Source organism: Schistocerca piceifrons, chromosome 6 (assembly GCF_021461385.2).
Source record: "Schistocerca piceifrons isolate TAMUIC-IGC-003096 chromosome 6, iqSchPice1.1, whole genome shotgun sequence".
Classification (NCBI taxonomy): domain Eukaryota; kingdom Metazoa; phylum Arthropoda; class Insecta; order Orthoptera; family Acrididae; genus Schistocerca; species Schistocerca piceifrons.
Genome location: NC_060143.1, coordinates 432,528,864 through 432,554,835, shown reverse-complemented (window position 1 = coordinate 432,554,835; position 25,972 = coordinate 432,528,864). Strand labels below are relative to the sequence as shown.

Below are 25,972 nucleotides of genomic sequence, written 5' to 3'. Positions count from 1 at the left end.
ATTCACGCCAAAAATATTGGGACTAGACTGTAACTATGTTGCTTGCAAAGCACACGTTCCGAGTATCGAGATACTTTCGTCGTTGTGGGCGGTGAGGAGCAGGTGTGATTTTTTGCAGTTGAGTGTTCCAATTGCTGACAAGTATTTTGATTAATCAATATGACTGAAGAACCAGTATGTAACTGCACTGCAAGTCTGCAGAGAGGCGAACAATTTGTGGTTTGTTCACTGAATGTGATCACCTGTTCTGATTTTCGAAAGACTGTCTTGGAATTGTTGTAGGAAAATTGTAATAAAAAGTAAATACTTTAGGATTAAAGGAGACCACTCACTGTAAAACAGAAGCTTCGAGTTGTCCATAGGCACACACAATAAAAATTTTCTAGCTTTCTGAGCTATCCTTTGACGAGCTAGAGTAAAATACACACACAAATACGCGCGTACACATACTTATGTCCCTACATGGTGGCAGCATCATGTAGGGGCATAGGTTGTGTGTGTGTGTGTGCGTACTCTAGCGCGTCAAAAGATGATGACTCCAAAAGCTAGCAAGTTTTCCTTCTTTCGTGTGTGCCTGTGGACAACTAAATGCTTCTGCTTTTCTCTCTGAGTGGTCTCTTTAATTTTAAAATATTTGTCTCAGCTGTGATTGACGAAGCGTTTAGCTGTGTATCTGCTAAAGGAGATCAGAATGACGGAAGTCTTCCACTGTGCACTCTGCTGTGCTATTACGTCGCTTTCGTCTGTGGTACCTGTGTGGATTTCCAGGAGGAGTGTGTACAGATCCACAATGAGAGACTGTGTTTTCTCAAATGGACAAACGTGTGGAACAGAAATTACTGGTCGTCTGCATGCACATGGCCGTGCGCCCCTGTTTTATGGCGGGGTCGGTATTCTGCGTGGTGAAAGAATCAGTTTTTGCGGTCATGCATCTGTGGTATCACAGATCGATGCCATCTTCACTGGCGACTCACAGTTGCAACGTTTCAGACAGACGAAGAGTCCTGCCGAATCCAGTGATGCGCGCTCGGTGAGCCAACGCTACAGCGGCTCTGTCTACGAGCACCATCTGCCGCTGCAACATAGGACGGCCGGCGGCAGCTACACGGCCCAGTCTCAGTCGCAATCTTCGACATCTTCAGTCTGTCAGCCTTCAACAGTTCGATCGTGCATTAGCAGCGAGAGTCTGACACTACACTACGTTCTTTTGCAATAGGTGGAATTTATTGCTGCTTGTAGTTTCGTTAAGTTTCTGCACAAGGCATGGAGAGAGTTACACTACCGGCCATTAAAATTGCTACATCACGAAGATGACGTGCTACAGACAGGTAGAAGATGCTGTGATATGCAAATGATTAGCTTTTCAGAGCATTCACACAAGGTTGGCGCCGGTGGCGACACGTACAACGTGCTGACTTGAGGAAAGTTTCTAACCGATTTCTCATACAAAAACAGCAGTTGACCAGCGTTTCCTGGTGAAACGTTGTTCTGATGCCTCATGTAAGGAGGAGAAATGCGTACCATCACGTTTCCGACTTTGATAAAGGTCGGATTGTAGCCTATCGCGATTGCGGTTTATCGTATCGCGACACTCCTGCTCGCGTTGGTCGAGATCCAATGACTGTTAGCAGAATATGGAATCGGTGGTTTCAGGAGGGTAATACGGAACGCCGTACTGGAGCCCAACGGCCTCGTATCACTAGCAGTCGAGACGACAGGCATCTTATCCGCATGGCTGTAACGGATCGTGCGGCCACGTCTCGATCCCTGAGTCAACAGATGGGGACGTTTTCAAGACAACAACCATCTGCACGAACAGTCTGACGACGTTTGCAGCAGCATGGATTATCAGCTCGGAGACCATGGCTGCGGTTACCCTTGACGCTGCATCACAGACAGGAGCGCCTGCGATGGTGTACTCAACGACGAACCTAGGTGCACGAATGGAAAAACGTCATGTTTTCGGATGAATCGAGTGTCTGTTTACTGCATCATGATGGTCGCATCCGTGTATTGGTTACGCGTCTCGGTCACCTCTTGTTCGCATTGACGGCACTGTGAACAGCGGACGTTACATTTCAGATGTGTTACGGCCGGTGGCTCTACCCTTCATTCGATCCTTGCAAAACTCTAAATTTCTGCAGGATAATGCACGACCGCATGTTGCAGGTCCTGTACGGGCCTTTCTGGATACAGAAAATGTTCGACTGCTGCCCTCGCCAGCACATTCTCCATATCTCTCACCAATTGAAAACGTCTGGTCAATGCTGGTCGAGCAACTGGTTCGTCACAATACGCCAGTCACTACTCTTGATGAACTGTGGTATCGTGTTGAAGCTCCATGGGCAGTTGTACCTGTACACGCCATCCAAGCTCTGTTTACTCAATGTCCAGGCGTATCAAGGCCGTTATTACGGCCAGAGGTGGTTGTTCTGGGTACTGATTTCTCAGGATCTATGCACCCAAATTGCGTGAAAATGTAATCACATGTCAGTTGTAGTATAATATATTTGTCCAATGAATACACGTTTATCATCTGAATTTCTTCTTGGTGTAGCAATTTTAATGGCCAATAGTGTATAAGTTAGGGGAAACTTTTGTTTGCCGTGTTTAAGTGTTCGCTAATCATTTCTGCTCTTGACCAGTTTCGATACGACAACAGTTGCTGCACCACTCTGCAGCCCAACTCTTCTTACTGACATGAACGAAACAGCAGACAACAACAACATGTCACACAAGACTTCAGAACGTTGGAATGAGCCGAGGAGGGGGCTAACAACGTCGTGCTTTGTGGGTATCGTTGCTTGTGGTAGCGGTTGTCGTGTGCCCTGCGAAATAAGGCTACTTCGAGCTATCCGCAGTCGGCATTGCAACAACAGGCACATTAAGGTCACATTCAGTGAAGTATTGAACTTCCTCAGCTGCGACTACTTTAGGCACGTCATTAATACCAGGCTCGCCTTATTCCGTTATTAGGAAGGTTTTCAATAAGGGCATCACGATGCATTTCGTCTCAAAATCAGGCTTCGCAAAAGCTGTTGAATTTAGAGTTCCTAGTCATGCCACCTGCCGTTCATGACTAGACGCTGCTGCTACGGTCGCAAGCTCGAATCCTGCCTCAGGCATGGATGTGTGTGATGTCCTTGGGTTAGTTAGGTTTAAGTAGTTTTAAGTCTAGGGGACTGATGACCTCAGATGTTAAGTCCATAGTGCTTAGAGCCATTTGAACCATTGAGGCCTCTTTCAAACTCTGTCAGATGCTGATAACGTTGTCTCAGACGGTCCACGGCATGTGCCCTTTACAGTGATGATTCAACATCTGACGCCGTTCACGTCGCTTCTAAGTACTACTAGGCCTCGTAACAACATTAAAGCACTCTGGTGGCTGTTATACCTGTCGCAGAGAACAGAAGCTCCCATAAATCACATATGGTGTGATGTTAAGTCCCACAGTGCTCAGAGCCATGCCCTTGAGTTCAGTAGTCCACTCGTTGTAAGTCATTACTATGACGACGCATATGAAAAAGTTTGAAGGAAGCGGCAGCTTAATGAGTCTGTGTTTCGAATAATGTCTTCATAGGGTAAGGTTTGGAGCTGTAAGGGAACAACTTGCGACACAATCAGAAAATTCGCACTTCTATCCACGAAAGAAGAAAGAGCGTCGTGATTCACCTGATATGCTCTATGCAGCAAAGTGTTGCTCTAGCTGCAGACGGTAATCTGTCCCTTCCTCTCGTTGTGCATCAAAAGAGAGGAAGGGAGGAGGCGATAGCACCTAGCCACTGGCATTCAGTGATTCATTTATTGTTTATTGGATTTGTTGCGTTTCCATCAATCTGCCAATAGTTTCCAGCAAGGAGGTAATTTGTTGGCTTTGAAACTGAATGAGGCTGTTAGGTATTGCTCTCCAGAAGTTGCCACTGCATACATACCCACAAGCTTGAGTTGCTTGAAATAGATAAAGTTCCACAAACAAAAGTTAGGAAGGAATATTACGTTTTGCCGAACACTGCCAACTCAGACTCGTCGCCAGTTGATAACTATTGTGTCGGTAGCTGAGGTGGTCAATAAATATAATCAAGCATCTACAATAAAAGGTGACACATTAATACCTTTATTTACACTATGTAAATTTAATAATCAAGTTATACGTAACATCGAATGACGTAGGTTCTTCTGTGGTGCTGATTTATGACACTAACGTTCTTGCTTGTCAGATAGTCTTGAATGCTGATGAACTTCTGTGCGTCTCTGAGACGTTGTAATTCCCAGTACCATCGTGCTACACTGATGTATTGATCTCACAGCAGTCCTCCGTACTAATATTGATGAGTGTGTCAGCGCACTAAATCTGCTTAAAAGAACGCAGCGGCCAATAGGCGTCGCACACAGTTAGGTCACGTGGTTTTAGCATCCTCTGGCACCACCGGATGGATAACATCGAGCGATGGATGATCGATGCTTGCCCGGCGGCATGTTGTCTGGACACCTACAAGTGGCTTTCTCGCTTAGCTGTAAGCGGTGTGCTGCGCTCAAATGCTATCGCTGAAGAAATCGTTAATATCGCAGTCCTCCTGCCGTAACTGCAACAAAGAATGTTACAAAAAACAACGTAAGATGAAGGAATTACCCGAATGGGACGGAAATCGGTAGATGTGATGCTCATATACAAACAAATGATTCCAGTTTCATAAAAACTGGTTGATTTATACAAGAGAAAGCTTCAGAAATTCAGCAAGTTAATAATAACGACGACAGGCGAAGGTTAGTATAGATTCGTGCGCCTGTGAAAAGATCTATGTGCGAAGCATACAACAACTACCACCGCCACATCTTAGCACAAGATCTGTCAGAGAACCCGAGAAAATTCTCGTCTTATGTAAAATCGCTAAGTGGGTCTAAGGCTTCCATCTATCCTTTGTTGCCCAGTCTGGTGTGGCAGTTGAAGATAGCAAACCGAAAGCCGAAGTTTTAAATTTCACGTTCAAGAAACCGTTCACACAAGAGAATCGTACAAATGTACTGTTATTTGACCATCGGGCACACTCCCGTATGGGTGACGTAGTAATAATCGTACCTGGCATAGAGAAACAACTAAAACCTAGTTCGATTTTAAAAAGAGTATTCTACGGCATTGCCCTCTTCCCTACCTTCCATTTATCGTGAATCTCTCGCCCAGCACAAAGTCCCAAGTGACTGGAAAAAAGCACAGGTGACTCCAGTAAATAAGAAGGGTAAAAGAACGGACCCACAAAATTACAGACCAATATCCCTGACTTCTGTTTGTTCCAGAATCCTTGAACATATTCTCAGTTAGAATAGAAAAAACTTTCCTGAGACTGAGAAGCATATGTCCACGAGCTAGCAGGGTTTTAGAAGCACTGCTCGTGCGAAACTCAGCTTGCCCTTCTTTCACATATACTGAGAACTATGGATGAAGAGCAACAGGCAGATTCTGTATTTCATTTCCGGAAAGCATTTGACACGGTACCCCATTGTGGTTTCACAGATAAGTGAGTTGCTCGAAGACTTCTTAAATCACAGAAGCCAGTACGTTGTCCTCGACGGCGAGTGTTTATCAGACTGGGGTATTGTCAGGAGTGGCCCAGGGAAGTACGATAAGACTGATGTTGTTGTCTATATACATAAATGATTTGGCGGACAGGGTTGGCAGAAGTCTGCGGTTATTAACTGATGATGCTTATGTACGGTAAGGTATCGAGATTGAGTGACTGTAGGAAGATACAAGACGAGTAAGATAAAATTTTCAATTGGTGCGATGAATGGCAGCTTACCCTAAATGTAAGTTAATGCGGATGAGTAGGAAGATCAAACCTGTAATGTTCGGTTGCAGTATTACTAGCGTCCTGCATGACACAGTGAAATCGGTTAAATATCTGGTCGTAACGTTGCAAAGCGTTATGAGGTGGAACGAGAAAATGAGAGTTGTGGTTCGGAAGGCGGATCGTCGACTTCGGTTTATTGGTAGAATTTTAGAAATGAGTGGTTCACTTGTAAAGGAGACAGCATATAGAACGCTAGTGCCACCTATTGTTGAATACTGCTCGAGTGTTTGGAATCCGTACCAGGTGGAATTGACCTGGAACACAGCAAAGCTATTCAGAGGCAGGCTGCTAGATTCTTTACCCCTAGGTTCGAACAGCACGTAAGTATTATGGAGATACTTCGGGAACTCAAATGGGATTCCCTGGAGGGAAGGCGACATTCTTCTCGAAAAACATTATTGAGAAAATTTAGACAACCGGCATTTGAAGCTGATTGCCGAACGATTCTACCGCCGCCAAAGTACGTTGCGAAGATAAGATACGAGAAATTAGGGCTCGTACATGGGCATATAGACAGTAGCTCTTCCCTCGCTCTGTGAGTGGAACAGGAAAGGAAATGACAAGTAGTGGTACACGCACCGAACGGTGGCTTGCGGAATATCTATGTAGATGTAGATATATAGATGTTGGTTTGCCTCTGGCCCAGCTGCAAGCAATTATCCTGCTTTGCATTGATTGACCATTCTTGGATGTCCTCCTTAGATGGTCAAAATCCCGAGCTCGTTGGAGGGCCCTGTCCACAGTACTTCAAACTTTCTCAATATGGGAGATATCCGGCGACGTTGCTGCCCAAGGCAGGGCTTGGCAAGCTCGAATACAAGCACTAGAAACTGGCCACGTGCGGGCGGCCGTTATCTTGCTGAAATGTATAGGAAAGGAAATCGGTGATTTATGGTTTACGTTAATCGATTGGGAGGAACCACAATAAACCTAAACCTGAATGACCGGACAGGAATTTGAACTCCGTTCTACCCGAGTGACAGCATAGTGCCTTAAGTAATGCTCCACTTCCCTAGAACATACTGTGTGGTGACATGTCACTTCTAAGACAGCTCGATACGGTCTGTTGGCTCATCTTCTAACAGTTGTAGCATTAAAAAAAAAAAACAAAAAAAAAACAAAGCAAAAACAATTATTAAGCAGACAGCTCACATGACTTCTTAGTATTCACATATTCAAGGAAAATATTCTGATAGCTGCCATAATTTTTTAAAATAGCCGAAACAGTTACTAAGCAGACAGTTAATTTGAGTTATTATTCATCATTTTAAAAATAATATTCTAACAGCTGTCGCAGATTTTTAAAATAGCCAAACATTTATTAACCGTGCAACTGAAACACTAAGTTTCTATGTACCAGCTCAACCCTCAGTTGTGTTTCAAGGACATCTCTATACGTCAGTACCAACTGTTTAAACCCAAAGACAGGAAAAAGCATAATCACCAGTATTTTCCGAGTCGGCAATTACCGCTGTCTGTCAACATTCCTAGGATTATTAATGTATTATGCGTTTTTATTGCTTAAGTAATTGGATGGTAAAAGAATTTTACTGAGTTTCTTTGGGTGGAAACATAATTTTCAATTTAGAGTTTATTTTTCCTGTCTGGGATACAAATTTTAGTGCTATTAACAATGGCCAACGTTTTCGGATATTGAGAGAAGCCCTAGGACGGAATTCTAATGAAGCAAAGGAACTGATTGTCATCCGGGCTATTTTTGCAGCGCAGCGTGCTTTTCAGAACTTAGCTTGCAATATCACCGAAGCCACTCAACGGTCTCGTGACCCTCCCAGCCGTTCAGCGATAATCACCACGTCGCGACTATTCTGCCTATCGTATTTCGCGCACGTGTGATACAATCTTCTGCTACTGTGGTTCCCTGTCAACGACCAGCGTTTTGCACTTGAAATGACATTGTTAATACTGGAATTTCAAGCGACAGTAACTCGGTTAGATGAAACTTCCAGTAAATATAATAACTGTCATTCGGTGTCTAAACCGCACTCAAGACAACATTATAGCGTTAACGTCACTTTTGTTTGAATCTTAGAAACAACTCAACGATGTTTTTCATAATTACCGCACTATATAACTTTTCTTTTTATACGAAGATTATGGAAACGATCCAAATGTACAAGTTGTTCCTGCTGACAAAGGTTGGGCCCCTAATTTTTATAGTTTTGTATACACCTGGTAAATTTTGAAGCGAAAAGAAGATGACCACTTTTCTTTGATCGAAAAATCGATAGCGTCATCTTTTCATTGCGCTGAGTAGCGTCTTTAAAGTCCATCTTTTATCTTACGCAAATACCTTGTGTAAAAGTGGGAAAAACAGCAACCCATCCGTCGTTTCGTGTATTTTTACTGTTTCGTCGACTTTTGAAGGCTATGTACGGTTACACATGCGTGCAATACCGCTATCACACTCTCAGGTGCTGGACTGATAATTAGTCAGACGCCACGGAGTTCTCAAACTTTCTTTGTGTGCAAGGTGCACTTTCTACGAGGGCAAGAAAAAAACTGTAGGAAATCTTTTAAAAATAAATTTTTTATTGGGAGAACAATATTGCAGGTAACATCATTTAGCCACATAATCTCGCTCAGTCCGTATCCACTTGGTCCATCTATTGACAAGCTCTGTAATTCAATCCTGGAAGACGCCTTGGGTCATCGTGTGCATCCACTCTTGCGCCACCTATACAACCTCGTCATCTGTCGGAAACTTGGATTCACGCAGGTATTACTTCATGTCGCGGTATTTATCAGTGGCTGCCACTATTCGCTGTTTGATCTTTAGGAGCGTAAAGACACTGTAGTGAATATTTCATCTTCTAAAACATTGTCAATATCAACTATACAGCAAAATATTGGCTTTTGAACCTGTTTGTTGTTTAGCAACATGAATGTTTCCACATCATGCTGTTTCGTTTAATCTCCGGTTGACAGTTGCGGACCCATGTCTTTTCAAAGATTGGTACGCGGCTAAGAAAGCCTTCTCTTTTCAAAGCGACTTAACTGTGGTTTTGACATTTCCAGACACTCCTGTTCGTAATTGCTGATGAGTCTTCCTGGCTGTGTGGCCGTGGCCGAAGATACTTTTCGGTTCCTGCTGTTTTGTCCAGAAATATGCTGGGCATCTTCGGATTTATTCCTGGCAATGATGAGTCCTGGCGACCGACCCAGTCAGCAAGACTCAGGGTCGCCAGGAGTATCTCCGAAGATGCCCAGCACATTTCTGGACAAAACAGCAGGAATCAAAAAGTATCTTGGACCACAGCCATGCAGCCCGGAAGACTCATCAGAAACTATGACATCCGGTCTTGAAAGCCTTCATAGTATGTTCCTATTAGTGTCTGTTAGTTGATGTGGTACCCAGTGACCACAAATTTATGATACTTTCAAGATTCATGGACGATTGAAACTGCCGAACCTTGGCTTATGTTCAGTTCATGCAGAATAGCATCTGTTCTGGCATGAGGATCATCATTCACTCAGCCGTCTCGATGTCCCTGTTGGAAGTGGAAGTCCTACCCGAACGCTCTTCGTTGCAGCTACGTTCACGCTCACTTATACGGCGATTTATCCGCTGGTAAATTTTTCGTTTGGACAGGAAACGAATCAGTCCAATTTATTCCTCTCTGCTTAGAGACATCGGGATATTCATAACAAAATGCTGTGAAATCGTTATGGATAGAACTGTTCACCATATCAACACAGCTAACGTACATACACAACAGTGAGGTTATAGCCATCCCATTGTTCAGTCAGTGCTGTTAAACTATATAGCAGAAGAATTGTCTTTTCATATTGACTTGACACGTGGTAGATATTATGTAACCAGTTCCAATCGGAACCGTTACGCACAGCGACCGTAGAATACAAGGAAGGAGAACGACATCTAACATATGCGAAGGATGAATAAAGTGGTATGTTTGCATGTCTCTCACTTCAACCATTTCGATTCATATGTCGGGGATAATCCTGGTTGCTCTCTGAACTTGGAAAAACTTGCTGGCGTGTTGTCACTATTTACAACAAAAATAATTCCCATGACCAGTTTGGGGTGGGGGGAGGGATGATGCCTTATACGAGCCGACTGTTGTCCTGTCATATTTATGGGGAAGTTCTGTGGTGAAGTTTAGTATGCTTGCAACGTGAAATACCACCTGCCAAGACACATACCCATATCATCCCATAATTTGAGAGGTTACTGCCATGACATATACCCATCTTCTTCCATAATTTGAGTGACTACGATGGCTCACTCTCTTACTGAGCACTTTGGTGTGGAAAATAATAAATTCTGTGTCATTCTTCACACTGTTGAAGACTGCATAGCGTTTTCCAAGCAAATCATTAAGGTTCCACTTCCTCCACTCACTAAGTTTCATTTGTGCGTCTCTTCAGAAATTTTCTGAGAAAATGCGTCAGGAGGATACGCATTTCACAGAGCTGTGTATCCGTATGATTAAAAGTTTATAACGAAGAACGGGTTCTTTCCTTACAAATACCAGGGTTCGCTGGAACAACTCCATGAAAAAAGATTGCCCGACATCAGCACATTCTCCAGTAAACTAGCAGTCAGTACCATAACGGATGCGGAATATGAGCATCTGGCGAATATTAGGCAGGAATTTGGCATCCCTAATTTAGGAGAATATGCAATATTATATAAGAACATTAATGTGAAACTGCTCACAGATGTTTCGAGAAATTACAGAGTGTGTGCGTCGACCCGTACACTCTGGATCCTGTCTGGGACGCAATGTTAAAAATACACGTGTCAGCATCGGACTCTGGACCGATGTTGACATGTTGGTCTTTATAGAAAGCAGGATTCGCTGGAGATTTTCCTAGTGTGTGCATAGGCATGCCAAGATGAATAACCTGCGAATGAGTGAGGAATACAAGGCAAGTTACACCCTTTGCTTGGATGTAAACAACCTACAGGCTTACAGGCACACCCTGTTAACATTCTCTTCAGTTGATGGGTTCCGATGGCAGTCTGATGACGAAATCGCCAGATTGGATAAGTTCTAAGATGTGGCTCCGGATTTTGGTGAAGGATATGTCATGGAGGCGAACATGGCATACTTCACTGATTTGGATGATGTGGACAGCGACTTGTTGCTGGTCTGCAGCGTTTAGTCCCACGCAGTGGTTCCATCCCCAAGCTGATGACAAAGCTGGGGAGATACATTCTGCACTAAAATGTCTCAGTGTCTCAGTTCGGAGATGAAACTTATAAGAGCCATCTACAGCTTCTCATTCAATAACGCAAGTTGAAGGAGTACATACATATAAATACCGAAAAGAAGGCTCTCGCGACATGTAACTTCAAAAATGATTTTTTAAAAGTAATGGACGATACAGCTATTGGAAAAACAATGAAAAATGTTAGAGGTGCCGCGAAATTGATTTAGTTTACCCTTAAGAGATGCGTTATGGATGAAGAGATGTATTGGCAGGCCTAATTTTGAGTGGGCCACGATCTTCAATAAAGAACTAGTTGGTAAGGAGATGGCTAAGCTTTCGTTGGAGTTCACGAAACCTGTCAATGTCGGCATATGTATTCTGGACATCTCCAAATCCCACATGTGCCGATTTTGCGATGAGCTTGCGAAGCCAAACTTCCCTGATCCAAAGTTGCTTTATATGGATACAGGCAGCTTCATCCACTAGGTGAAAGGCTGTGATCCATATGAAGTAATTAGTTATCATCTTAACGCATTCGACTAGTCTGGATATGCCTATAATTCTTAAAACAAGAAGGATATCGGCCTGATGAAAAACGAGATGAGTGGGTCGTGTATTGTCTTGTGGAGTTCGAGGGGCTCAAATCTAAAACGTACGCATATCATACAGCTACAGGTGCAACCGAGAGGTGGGCGAGTCGAGCGCCCTCAATGGTTCTCGCGATCAGAGACTGGGAAGATTGTCTACTCAACGGCGTTGATGGTGCTCCGCCAATTCTATAGTGCCCCGAGTAGTCTTTCGGTGGAGATGTCATGAGGTACATACTGCAACGCAGCTGAGAGTTGGTCTGTGGCGCCATGACGACAAACGGTTAATCAGTGAGGACGGGGCTGGGACCCTACTGTTCTCATAGTATTCACTTGAGTAATTGGAGATTATGATGGACGTTTACTTGAGTAAAAGAGTGAAAACTATACGTAGAAAGAAAACTGAACCCTATTAAAAGCCAGTCAGAAAAAATGAATGATCAGATGGAAAATATACACTCCTGGAAATGGAAAAAAGAACACATTGACACCGGTGTGTCAGACCCACCATACTTGCTCCGGACACTGCGAGAGGGCTGTACAAGCAATGATCACACGCACGGCACAGCGGACACACCAGGAACCGCGGTGTTGGCCGTCGAATGGCGCTAGCTGCGCAGCATTTGTGCACCGCCGCCGTCAGTGTCAGCCAGTTTGCCGTGGCATACGGAGCTCCATCGCAGTCTTTAACACTGGTAGCATGCCGCGACAGCGTGGACGTGAACCGTATGTGCAGTTGACGGACTTTGAGCGAGGGCGTATAGTGGGCATGCGGGAGGCCGGGTGGACGTACCGCCGAATTGCTCAACACGTGGGGCGTGAGGTCTCCACAGTACATCGATGTTGTCGCCAGTGGTCGGCCGAAGGTGCACGTGCCCGTCGACCTGGGACCGGACCGCAGCGACGCACGGATGCACGCCAAGACCGTAGGATCCTACGCAGTGCCGTTTGGGACCGCACCGCCACTTCCCAGCAAATTAGGGACACTGTTGCTCCTGGGGTATCGGCGAGGACCATTCGCAACCGTCTCCATGAAGCTGGGCTACGGTCCCGCACACCGTTAGGCCGTCTTCCGCTCACGCCCCAACATCGTGCAGCCCGCCTCCAGTGGTGTCGCGACAGGCGTGAATGGAGGGACGAATGGAAACGTGTCGTCTTCAGCGATGAGAGTCGCTTCTGCCTTGGTGCCAATGATGGTCGTATGCGTGTTTGGCGCCGTGCAGGTGAGCGCCACAATCAGGAATGCATACGACCGAGGCACACAGGGCCAACACCCGGCATCATGGTCTGGGGAGCGATCTCCTACACTGGCCGTACACCACTGGTGATCGTCGAGGGGACACTGAATAGTGCACGGTACATCCAAACCGTCATCGAACCCATCGTTCTACCATTCCTAGACCGGCAAGGGAACTTGCTGTTCCAACAGGACAATGCACGTCCGCATGTATCCCGTGCCACCCAACGTGCTCTAGAAGGTGTAGGTCAACTACCCTGGCCAGCAAGATCTCCGGATCTGTCCCCCATTGAGCATGTTTGGGACTGGATGAAGCGTCGTCTCACGCGGTCTGCACGTCCAGCACGAACGCTGGTCCAACTGAGGCGCCAGGTGGAAATGGCATGGCAAGCCGTTCCACAGGACTACATCCAGCATCTCTACGATCGTCTCCATGGGAGAATAGCAGCCTGCATTGCTGCGAAAGGTGGATATACACTGTACTAGTGCCGACATTGTGCATGCTCTGTTGCCTGTGTCTATGTGCCTGTGGTTCTGTCAGTGTGATCATGTGATGTATCTGACCCCAGGAATGTGTCAATAAAGTTTCCCCTTCCTGGGACAATGAATTCACGGTGTTCTTATTTCAATTTCCAGGATTGTAGTATACAGGATGAGAGGTAGTTAATACAGATCACTCCAAATATACCCAGATTGAATAATTATATCGAGGTGCAATTTTTGCCAAGTTGTAGCGGACAAGATGGCAAGTTTTCTGACGTTCGAAAGCAATTTTTTATCGTTTATAATCACCGAATTACGACGCTGACTTGGTTAATTTTCAGTGGAACTATATACTTCTTTCTATGTTATTTGCAAGAAGCTTCTAAGAGAACTTAACAACATAACACGTATGGGACTTAATCAAACAGTATTAAGATAACATCGCCACCAACCTCTGTCCCGCAGTCAGGAGATGAGATTCCACAAACTTCTGTCGTATTGTACCAGAAATAAGCAAGAAAAAAGCTCAGGTACGGCTATAACATCAAGTGCTCAAAATATTGACCCTGAGCACTGCTGCAAGCTATAAAGTCAGTCTAGAGAAACAATAGCATACGTTTAATTTCATCTGGAACTAACGGTAGCACAGGCCCGTGTTTTGAGGCATTTGATACCTTCGGGAGTTGTCGGTGTTTCCTAATAGACCTCTTGTTTTAATTTTTGCCACAGATAACAGTATAGAAGTGTTAAGTTTCGTGAGTGTGCAGACCATTTTGCGTTTCCTGAACCACGGTTTTAATGCCTTTCAAATGTTCTGTTAAGAGGTCATAATATGTGCAGAATTAGGGGATACCCGTCAGTTAGGTACGTTATTGATTACCTTAGGTCCAGTGGGATATCTTCCAATAACTGCGGTAGCACCATATCTTAGAAATTTGAAATTCTTAGCTGTATTTAGGTACCCATCAATAAACCAGTGACCAGTGATGAGGATTTTGAAGAGCATGCACCAAACGTTCATAGATCAAGATCGTTGATTTAATAAACTTCTTTGAGTCAGCATGAATTTTCAAGTAAAGGTTAGTGCAGTTTCCTAAGATTAGCTTACCAGTGGTTTGTAAACGACGCTTCTTCCTTAAATAAAATTTTGCATAGATATGTCACATCAATTTGCACTTTTCGTAGCTGACACTCACAGAACAGTAAAGAGTTTTGGAAGTCATTGCCATGACGCTGTAGAAGCATCGAAAAGTGAACAGGATGAAAGGCGATGGAATGTAACGTTCACAGAAAAACCGTTGGATTGATCTCTCTAGATCATAGGAGATGCCTTTTAATGACACATGCACTGTGCTGCTAAAATGTTAGTTTCATTTCTTTCATCAGTTGCTCTTCTTTTTCTGTGGAGTATTTCATTCTCCACACTTTCAGTTTCACAGATTGTGAGTGCTTGACAGGATCTGGATAGTCTTCAGTATATAACCGCACTGCTGCTCTAATACACTGGTGTCCAAAATTAAAGCAACAAACCGCTATTTCCCCGTACTGTATCTAATTCACGACATAATCATACCAACCGTCAACAGATGTCCACACAGTCGTGTTCTGCACGGAAGATGGCATTCCGATCTAACGGACAACCACGTCAGTAATGACAGCAGGGCACCCATCAAACTGGGTGGTATTTGTTGGGTAGCTCCACATCCACAATTGCTGTGTACATAGCCGCAGATGGTGTAGTATGGCACAGAGAAGACGCCTCCCTGACTCTCTGCAGTGGAGAAGAGTAGGGGAAATAGGCACGACAGTTGCAATCTGAGTTCTAGGCGCTCAGTCCGGAACCGCACGACTGCTGCGGTCGCAGGTTCGAATCCTGCCTCGGGCACGGATGTGTGTGATGTCCTTAGGTTAGTTAGGTTTAAGTAGTTCTAAGTTCTAGGGGACTGATGACCACAGTGCCCATAGTGCTCAGAGCCATCTGAACCATTTTTTAGTTGCCATCTGATGTGGCCCGATGGCTTAAGGTGAATCGTTCTGTTGTTTCTCGGAGGTGGCGACAGACTGTAGCGAGCGAAACTGTATCCCAAAGACCAAGGCAGGGCCTACCTCATGTGACATCAGAAAGAGGAGACGGTTGGCTGTAAGGGTACAACGGTACCGTCTTAGTACTGCACGGCAACTGGCATCTGACCTCGCAGTATCCACGAGGCAAACGGTGTACAGCAGTCTTCGGCAGAGTGGCCTTTACTGTCGAAGGCTGTATGTGTACCTCTGACGCGTCTTCGTAGAAGGGAACGTCTAGAGTGGAGCCGTCAATACGCCACCTAGACGATCAAACAGTGGACCAATGTTCTTTTCACATATGAGTCCTGAATTGGACTAGACAGCAAGTCTCGACGGATTCGCATCTGGAGAGAATGTGGAACACGATTTCAGGAGCCAAACATTGTGGAAAGAGACCGATGTCGAGAAGGATCCCTGATGGTGTGGACAGAGCTTATGTGACCCCTCGAACAACTCTTCATGAAATGGTGCGGGTGAATCGGTAAGGTTTAACTGCTGTCAGGTAATGTGACAAGATCTTGTGACCTCATGTGCGGTTGTTGCGAGGTGCTGTGGTCCCAGACTTCGTTTTGATGGACAATAATGTTCGACCTCATAGAGCACAGGTGGTTGATGTTTTATTGGAGACAGAAGATATTGCACACATGACGTGGCCTTCGCGCTCTTCCGATTTGAGTTGCATAGAAGATGTCTGCGATACACTACGGAGACGGACTGCATCACCCCAGGATCTACTAATCAATACTCAAGACTTACGAGCTGTTCTGCAGGAAGAATGGGCGTTACTGCCTCAACACGAGATTGATGACATCATTCACAGCATACCCCGTCGTTGTGAGGCCTGTACTGCTACCAGAGGTGCTCACACCCCTTACTATGCACAGAAATCAGTTGTCGCAACACATGTACAAATCCGTTAAGTTGGAAAAAACGAAGAACATTTTTGTCTTCCGTTATTCACGTTGCGGTTGATTACATTCTGTATTCTTTGCTTTGTTTCTGTTTTACTGTCGCTTGTTTATACTGTTTTGTGGCAAAATTTCCGTTTGTTCCTTTAATGTTGGAACCAGCGTAGTTTGGCGACATTCGCTGTAAATGATATTCACCCTTTTCGACTGTCTTATACATTGTGCAGTTCTCAATAGCTTTATGAGCAAATTATCTGGCTGCTACAACAGCAGAACATAGACTGACGAGCTTCAACCGCACACGTAAACACAAGAACCATACCTGAATTACACGTTTGCCTACATTTTGTATAATGGGAGAGATGTTTTGTGGAACCTCTTATCCTGACGGCTGGACAGTGATTTGCAGTGCTATTATCTTGATAATGTTGATCAAGTCTCATACATGTTACGTCATTAAAGTTCTCTTAGAAGCTTCGTTGAAATGCCACAGAAAATGTATGTAATCCCATTAGCAAATAAACCAAGTCGGTGTCCTAATTCGGCGACAATAAACGATAAAAATTACCTGCGAACGTCAGGAAGTTCACCATACTGTCCGCTATAACTTGGCGGAAACCACACCTCGATGTATTTTTTCATTCTGGATATATTTGGAGTGGTTTTTCTTAGCTGCCTCATCTGTATAGTTTCTTCTTCTTTAGTACTAGTTTTAGTATAGATAAATAGTATCTCTGTATGTATGTATCTCTGTAAATAATAGTGTTAGCTCATAAAAAATTATTATGCAGTATGCATGCAAGTCAGCTTTAAAGGGTAAAAAAGAATTTATTGTAAAAGCGGCTTTGAATTTATTGCAAATAAATAATAAATTAAAAATTAAAAATAGTTAGAAATAAACAAAAATGAGGAATTGGAAACAGAACTTTACTGTTAATAAATAATAAGATAATTTGTTATATCATTGTTATTAGATAGAAAAGAAGCCGATCGTTTCAGTACAGAGTCTAAATGATAAGTCACATGCACTTGTTCTAGAGAGAGGAAAGGAGGGGTTGAAAATTATTGTTTATAATTCAGAAATTGGTATGTTATTATTATTCAAAAACCGTCTGATCCTCTCGCCATGGCAAACAGACATTGAACGACAAAGCTCATACAATTGCTCAGAGAGGAGGGGAGCAAGGTTGAAGGCGAGCTTTGTTACCCAGCCAATTTTATGTCACTCAGTTGCCCAAGATGCAAGGGCAGGGTATGAGGTTACATACTGAATGCACCACACACAAGTGTCCTACAGGCGTGGGCGACCACGTGACCAGTATTAGGTTATATCCTGACCTTGGAGATAACAAGGCCAATTGGCTTAGGTGTAACCTGGCACAGAATGAGACCTTGAGATAAGATCGTTGTCTTGGCTTGTACTGGTACTGCTCCTCTACTCGTTAACTGGTGCACTTGCAGGGTATGCTGAAAAAATAATGGTTCTACTTCCTGCCACCAGGTAAAAATTTGTCGCTGTAAGCAGACAGAATGTGGTATGGGTGCAAGAAACGGTGGTTCTGGCAAATTAATTAGTGTATGGTCACAAGTTACACGTGTTCAATATGGTCTCCCAACTTAGCAGCTTGCTGCATCTTCAACTTGACATGGTTGACAGTTGCTCGCAAAATATCCAGTGTAATCAGATAATCAGAGTGACATGTCGTCGTATGCTATCCTTCAGGTGAGGAAGAGTCCGGGTACATCCCTGATAGACACTACAACTACATCTACATCTACATCTAAGTGATTACTCTGCTATGCACAATAAAGTGCCTGGCAGAGGGTTCAATGAACCACCTTCATGCTGTCTCTCTACCGTTCCACTCTCGAACGGCACGCGGGAAAAACGAGCACTTAAATTTTTCCGTGCGAGCCCTGATTTCTCTTATTTTATCGTGATGATCTGGGCTTTAGGTCGGAGGATTTGGAAAATCACACCGCGTAATTCAGCTGGTTCTTTAAACTTCTCGATCATATTCTTTAGCTCAGTTGCAGACATGTGGCATCTTCACAGCTCTTTCTGTCGGCGATATTGCCGCAATGCAGCGCTACTATTGCTGCCATTCTGACAATATAACGTTACTAGCAGTGTACAGTCTTTATTCTCAATAGTCATTGCCTTTCGCACGGAAAAGTTGAATCTTCTTAATCATCTGCACAAACAGTAGCTTCAGAAAAGAAATCAAGACACGTCACCAAGCGACGAACAGCATACTGTCGTCAGATCAGGAAACATTTCACGTTTTGACTGCTTACAGCCCCATATTTTCATCTGGTGACAGAAAGTGAAATTATCATTTTTTCAGCATATTCCACGAGAGCACCGGCTAATGAACATATCTACGATGTTTCAGAATCCTGTGATCTATATAGCCCGCGCTGCAGCACTTGGAACACCGACAGTTTAATTATATCCACCCGGAATAATTGGAACTGAAAAAACAATTTTTTAAAATATTGAGTGTTAATTGTAATAAATGGCAGCTATTTTTGCTATCTTATTAGGACTCAGCAAACTAAAAACTACGAGAAAACACGTCTCATTAAAACGTGTTTTTCACAGTGTGTCTGTGTTATGGTCAAGAGTGATGTGATTCAAAAAGATGTTCAAATGTGTGTGAAATCTTATGGGACTTAACTGCTAAGGTCATCAGTCCCTAAGCTTACACACTGCTTAACCTAAATTATCCTAAGGACAAACACACACACCCATGCCCGAGGGAGGACTCGAACCTCCGCCGGGACGAGCCGCACAGTCCATGACTGCAGCGCCTAAGACCGCTCGGCTAATCCCGCGCGGCTGATGTGGTTCGATGCATATTCTGTGAGCAACTTGATGGAATCAAAAAACATCTGCTGTCACATGGAAAGCTAATCCGGAACTTACCTGAATGTGACTGGTCCTGCAGTGGGCTGCAGTCCGATGCCCATATTGGTGAGGCCATGGGATTCCCCTGTCGCGAGGATGGTTGCACGGTAGCCGCGCACGTGTTGTCTCCCATTCCTGGCACCTTCCTGAAGCCAGTTGCGCACAGCGCTCGGTGATATCATCTTCCGGCGATTGCAGCAACTGCAAGCGTACTTGGCATGAGGTCATGCAACAATTCCTTGTGATGCATAACAGCAAACATTAATCATTCTCGCATGCAACAGTCCGTGCCTGAATGAATTTTCTAGATGCAAAACGCGAACTCCATTCGCGGAGAGAAAACCCATTCGGTAAGCACTCGTTGAGCTGTATTTTCTCTGAACATACCGTGGTGATCACTTTGTGAGATATGCATGGAAGGAAGCAATGCGTTGCTTGACACTTCTTGGAATGTACGCTCTCGGAATTACAACGGCAGATCTCTCCACAATGCAGCTCGCTTTTCCTGCAGCGTCCGCCCCTGGAGTTTAATGAGCAACGGCGTGACACTTCCGGTCTTACCAAACGAAATCGACAGGGAAAAGGGAAGATTAGACTTTAACGTCCCGTCGATGATGAGGTTATCAGAGAGAGAGAGAGAGAGAACACGCTCGGACTGAGGAAGGACAGAGTACCGAGGCCTTTCCGAAGAGATCCCACTCCCGGGATTTAGGGAAAGTAATGGAGAGCTAAATCTAGTTGACCAGCTACTAACTCAATAAGTTTCTGGTGCCTCTCGAAGACGGTTCTTATCGAACGCGTTCGAACTAAAGACAAGGTTAAAAAATACGTTATTCAACAGGGAATCTACTAGTGTAACATAATCACACCTAATGTTGAACACTCTGAGCAGTGGCTACTGGCGCTAGTTATGCTCCACTTGCGTCGTTGATATCGACAGTGGTCTGGTCTTTTATCTCTGTTCCGCCTTTAGTTTTCCGGCTTGGCGTGTGGCCGGGCTCTCTCTTCCGGTCGGCCGTCAACGAGGCAAAATGTTTCGAAGGCAGGCCCTCGTCTCGATTAGCTGTGCCTGGGCCTCGCCGTCCTTGCCATTTTGCCGCGCGCGGGGTGTATAGTGCTCATTAGTCGACGCGTTTGCGTGCGAAACGGTGGTGGGTCCGTCATCTCATGCTGGACATCTTCTCATCGCGTAACTGGAAGCATTAAGTTGCGTATGATTCATATTCTGCTGTTAACCTATGAAGATTTGTGAAACTTATGGTGGCATGTTGTATTTACCGGAGATCAGTTAAGGATGGTTTTGAATAAGAGAGTGTTATACGGAACTTACGAAGTCTAAGGCTTCGAAGTGTTGTTTCCGAGGAGCGGAGTATAATTATTTCGGCAAATGCAAAAGGAAATAGAGTTTTACTGATTGTTTTAAAGGCTCCTTGCAGCGCTAATTTGATGTAGTGCGGACAGTGTCTTGAAAGGAGGATATATGATGAACATCAACAAAAGCAAAACGAGGATAATGGAATGTAGTCGAATTAAGTCAGGTGATGCCGAGGGAATTAGATTAGGAAATGAGACACTTAAAGTAGTAAAGGAGTTTTGCTATTTGGGGAGCAAAATAACTGATGATGGTCGAAGTAGAGAGGATATGAAATGTAGACTGGCAATGGCAAGGAAAGCGTTTCTGAAGAAGAGAAATTTGTTAACGTCGAGTATAGATGTAAGAGTCAGGAAGTCGTTTCTGAAAGTATTTGTATTGAGTGTAGCCATGTATGGAAGTGAAACATGGACGATAAATAGTTTGGACAGGAAGAGAATAGAAGCTTTCGAAATGTGGTGCTACAGAAGAATGCTGAAGATTAGATGGGTAGATCACATAACTAATGATGAAGTATTGAATAGAATTGGGGAGAAGAGGAGTATGTGGCACAACTTGACAAAAAGACGGGACCGGTTAGTAGGACATGTTCTGAGGCATCAATGGATCACAAATTTAGCATTGGAGGGCAGCGTGGAGGGTAAAAATCGTAGAGGGAGACCAAGAGATGAATACACTAAGCAGATTCAGAAGGATGTAGGTTGCAGAAAGTACTGGGAGATGAAGAAGCTTGCACAGGACAGGGTAGCATGGAGAGCTGCATCAAACCAGTCTCAGGACTGAAGACCACAACAAACAACATGTTAATTAGTGTGCTCTTTGCCAAGTTTTGGTTTGAGACATTTTTTTTTTAATATGAAGGTCAGAGCTTTTGTTAAGTCAGTGTAATTTTAATTGCTCTTCTATTCGGAAAATGTCTCACTTCGGTTTTCAGTTACAGATAGTCACGTAGTTAGTAAGCCTTGCATGGTCTTGAATAAGGGGAATCACGAGTTAAATTTGTCTGCTGCGTGAATTATTTGCTGTTGCAGAAATGGTCTGGTGTGTTGGGCAGATGGGGTTTGTCTCCTTGGCGGGCAGGCTGAGATCGTCTGTGTGTTCGGCGTGTTTTCTGCCCTGGCTTGCAGCCTGATCATCTCCGATATTGCTTGGCGGTTGCTTTCTAGTCGTTTGGTGTTCCGAGTACCACCGTGTATAAGCCGCGCTTCCATCCTTTAGTTAAGTATCCGACCTGTCCGCCGGGACGGACGAGATCTTTTCATAAGTAACTCAAGGAGAATCATTAGTGTTGTGTAAATTTTGGTTACTTAAGCAATGAACTGGATAGTGTGCTTATGGTGGTGACTGTCTGTGGTCCTTTTGCAATCAGATCTAATTATTGTCTTTAAAATACTGTTTTTTATATTAGTTCACGTCCTAATCACACAGTTTTTCTAAGTTAGGTGAAGGACAAGCGTCCGCAATTTCATGACTTAGTCTTCGGTAATTCCATTTGTATATTTTTTTATTTAAAAAAAAATAGGCCAGACGGTTAAAGTCAGTTTTATATTTTCTTAAGAGGACAAAGATCTGAACTGAATTTTTATATTGTTATTCTGATTCTGTAATCCTGTAATAATGAAACTTGTTCTTTAGTTGAAATTAAAATTATGTACCAACCACAGGTTTGTCCATCATCAAAGATCTCTAGCTTCCTATCTCCTTTGAGTAGCTGTGGTTAAATTGCAATATTGGTTTCTCTAGCACGTAACTTAATCAGTAACACAGCTCACACTCGCCACGCGATACATTGTAGCGCAATAAGATCGCGTTCAAAGGAAAGACATTTGGACTGTCAAAATTGTCGAAATGTTCCTAACAATCTTCTCGATTTTACTGCTCGTCAGGAAAGTTCTCGCGCTCAAATTATTCTTGGGAGTGAGAGTTGGCTGAAAGCCGAAGTAGAAAGCTGTGAGATATTTAGCGAGTCATGAAACGTATATCTGAAAGACAGAATAGATGCCATTGGAGGTGGAGTGTTTATTCCAGTTGACAAACATATTGTCCCTGTTGAGGTCGAAGTTGAGTGTGACTGTGAAGTTGTCTAGTCGCGCATAACAGGTCTAGATGAAACCAAGTTAATTGTTGGATGCTTTCACCGGCCACCCGATTTCGGTGTGGTAGTTCCGGAGTCATTCAAAGAAAGTCTTCAGTCAGTAGCGCGAAATATCCAAATCATGCAAAACTAGTGGCAGTCGACTTTAACGTGCTGAGTATAGACTGGGGCGTAATTGGATTCATAGCACGAGGGACAGACACTTTTGTGTAGTACTTTTGAACACGGTTTTTCGAAAACTGTCTTGAGCAGAGAGTTTGGCAGCCCACACGAAATGAAAATATTTTAGGGCCTTTTGGCTTTATCGAAAATGTCAGTATAGAAACCGGGATTAGCGATCATGATGTCATTATAGCAAATATGGTTACGAAAGTTAATAAATCATTCAAAAAAGCTAGGAGAGTGTTTTTGCTAGAAAGAGTAGATAAGCAGTATTATCATATCACTTGGACTATGAACTGACATCATTTAGGTCCAGTAAGATAGATGTAGAAGAATTAGGGGCAAAGTCTAAACAGATTGCAATTCGTGGTCTGGAAAAATATGTGCATAGTAAGTGGAATAAGGACGTAAAAGACCCACCATCGTTTAACAACGAAATTCGTAAAATGCTGAGGAGGCAGAGGCTCCTGCACTCTCGGCTCAAAAAAGAAAGCTTAGATGACGACATGCAAAGGATACTAGAGATTCGTAAGTGTGTGAAAAGATCTATGCGTGAAGCATACGACTATCACCTCCATACATCCAAAGATCAAGCCGACAACCCGAGAAAATTCTGGTCCTAAATAACATCGGCAACTGGTCTAAGGCTTCCATCCAGTCATTCGTTGACCTTTCCGGTGTGGCAGTAGAAGATAGCAAAACCAAAGCCGAAGTTTTAAATTTCGCGGTAATAAGCATCCCTAGCGTAGAGAAACACCTAAAGAGTTGAAAAGATATAAGTCGCGAGGGCGAGATGGAATCCCATTTCGGTTTTACAAAGAGTACTCTACGGCACTGGCTCCTCACTTACTTAACTTGCATTTATCGCCAACCTCTCGCCAAGCGCAAAGTCCAACACGACATGAAAAAAGCGCAGGTGACTCCTGTATATGTTGTTGTTGTTGTGGTCTTCAGTCCTAAGACTGGTTTGATGCAGCTCTCCATGCTACCCTATCCTGTGCAAGCTTCTTCATCTCCCAGTACTTACTGCAACCTACATCCTTCTGAATCTGCTTAGTGTATTCATCTCTTGGTCTCCCTCTACGATTTTTACCCTCCACGCTGCCCTCCAATGCTAAATTTGTGATCCATTGATGCCTTAGAACATGTCCTACTAACCGGTCCCGTCTTTTTGTCAAGTTGTGCCACATACTCCACTTCTCCCCAATTCTATTCAATACTTCATCATTAGTTATGTGATCTACCCACCTAATCTTCAGCATTCTTCTGTAGCACCACATTTCGAAAGCTTCTATTCTCTTCTTGTCCAAACTATTTATCGTCCATGTTTCACTTCCATACATGGCTACACTACGTACAAATACCTTCAGAAACGACTTCCTGACACTTAAATCTATACTCGATGTTAACAAATTTCTCTTCTTCAGAAACGCTTTCCTTGCCATTGCCAGTCTACATTTCATATCCTCTCTACTTCGACCATCATCAGTTATTTTGCTCTCCAAATAGCAAAACTCCTTTACTACTTTAAGTGTCTCATTTCCTAATCTAATTCCCTCAGCATCACCCGACTTAATTCGACTACATTCCATTATCCTCGTTTTGCTTTTGATGATGTTCAGCTTATATCCTTCTTTCAAGATACTGTCCATTCCGTTCAACTACTCTTCCAAGCTCTCACAATGTCATCGGCGAACCTCAAAGTTTTTATTTCTTCTCCTTGGATTTTAATACCTACTCCGAATTTTTCTTTTGTTTCCTTTACTGCTTGCTCAATATACAGATTGAATAACATCGGGGAGAGGCTACAACCCTGTCTCACTCCATTCCCAACCACTGCTTCCCTTTCATGCCCCTCGACTCTTATAACTGCCATCTGCTTTCTGTACAAATTGTAAACAGCCTTTCGCTCCCTGTATTTTACCCCTGCCAGCTGTATATAAGAACGGTAAAAGAAACGACTCGCGAAATTGCAGACCAGCATTCTTAACATGGGTTTTCTGCAGAGTTCTTGAACATGTTCAAAATTCGAAAACAACAAATTTCCTTGAGACCGAAAAGTGTATGCCCAGGAATCAGTACGGTTTTAGAGAGCATCGTACGTGCGAAACTCATCTTGCCCGTTTCTCACATGATATACAGAGAAATGTAGGTCTTATATCAGTAGAATTATTATTCCGGAAAAGTGTGGTTTATCCGTAAAAGAGATCGCGTATAGTGAGTCTTCGGAATCGCTGTATTAGGAGAAACTGATACCTGATTAATCATCATCATCGTCGTCATCATCATCAATCATTCCATGTTCCCTTTCCTCAATTTTTCCATGCATTACGACCTTCAGCTGTACACATCCATGCCACAGTTCACCCACATTCAGTTATTGCTTGTCTCTGCTTTCCACCTCATTAAATCCAGAAACGTTTTTTCGTTGCTCACTTACTATCAGTTTACATGTCTATAAATCCAAGGGACTGAAAACCTCGCTGTTTTGTCCCTCCCCACAAATCAACCGATCTATAAATCCAGCTGACATCCATTTCCTTTTTTTATCAGAGTCAGAATTCCATCTTCCACTGCCGTAGTTCAAATCTGGTAATACACACTGACTTGACTGTAACTTTCGTTTTTGTACACGCAGGAAGCTCAGTTTTTAAAAGTCTGTTTAGTTCATTAAAAGGTATTCTGCACCATTTTTACTCTTCTGTTCCTGAGAGTTCCATAATCGTGTCCAACTGCGCTAAATGCAAAAACCTCCGTAACTAATTTTAACTTTATAAACGACCCCTAGATGGTGGGCGCTATTGAGAAGTGACGTTATATTTTGCTTCGGACTTTTCTGTATGTTGGAAACAATGGAAGCTCAACAACTGATCCATTATTTTGTCTACAGGAAACGTTTAGAGAAAGATCTTTCCAAATAACGTAAAAATCACCTCGAGGATTCTGTTGAATTGTTTTTTACGTGTTTGGTAAAGAAGTAACACGGCGATAGCGTCTCCAGGCGCTTTGTTCTCATTTTGCTCGTCATTCACCTTAACAAATAAATGTTAACAGGTGAGTCACAGGGTCGGTTCGAGAAAATTTTTCCACACGATCGAGATTTCGTTTTGC

At 43.7% G+C, this 25,972-nt stretch overlaps 1 protein-coding gene across 1 annotated transcript in view; it reads right to left on the bottom strand.

The window, feature by feature from the left end:
* Positions 1-19,414, bottom strand: part of LOC124803367 (GTPase Obg-like) — a 121,719-nt gene extending 102,305 nt beyond the window's left edge. The window contains exon 1 of the mRNA XM_047264553.1: positions 19,251-19,414. Within this exon, the coding sequence (XP_047120509.1) occupies positions 19,251-19,414 (164 nt within the window). The remainder of the gene's footprint in view (positions 1-19,250) is intronic.
* Between the last annotated feature and the right edge of the window lie 6,558 nt (positions 19,415-25,972).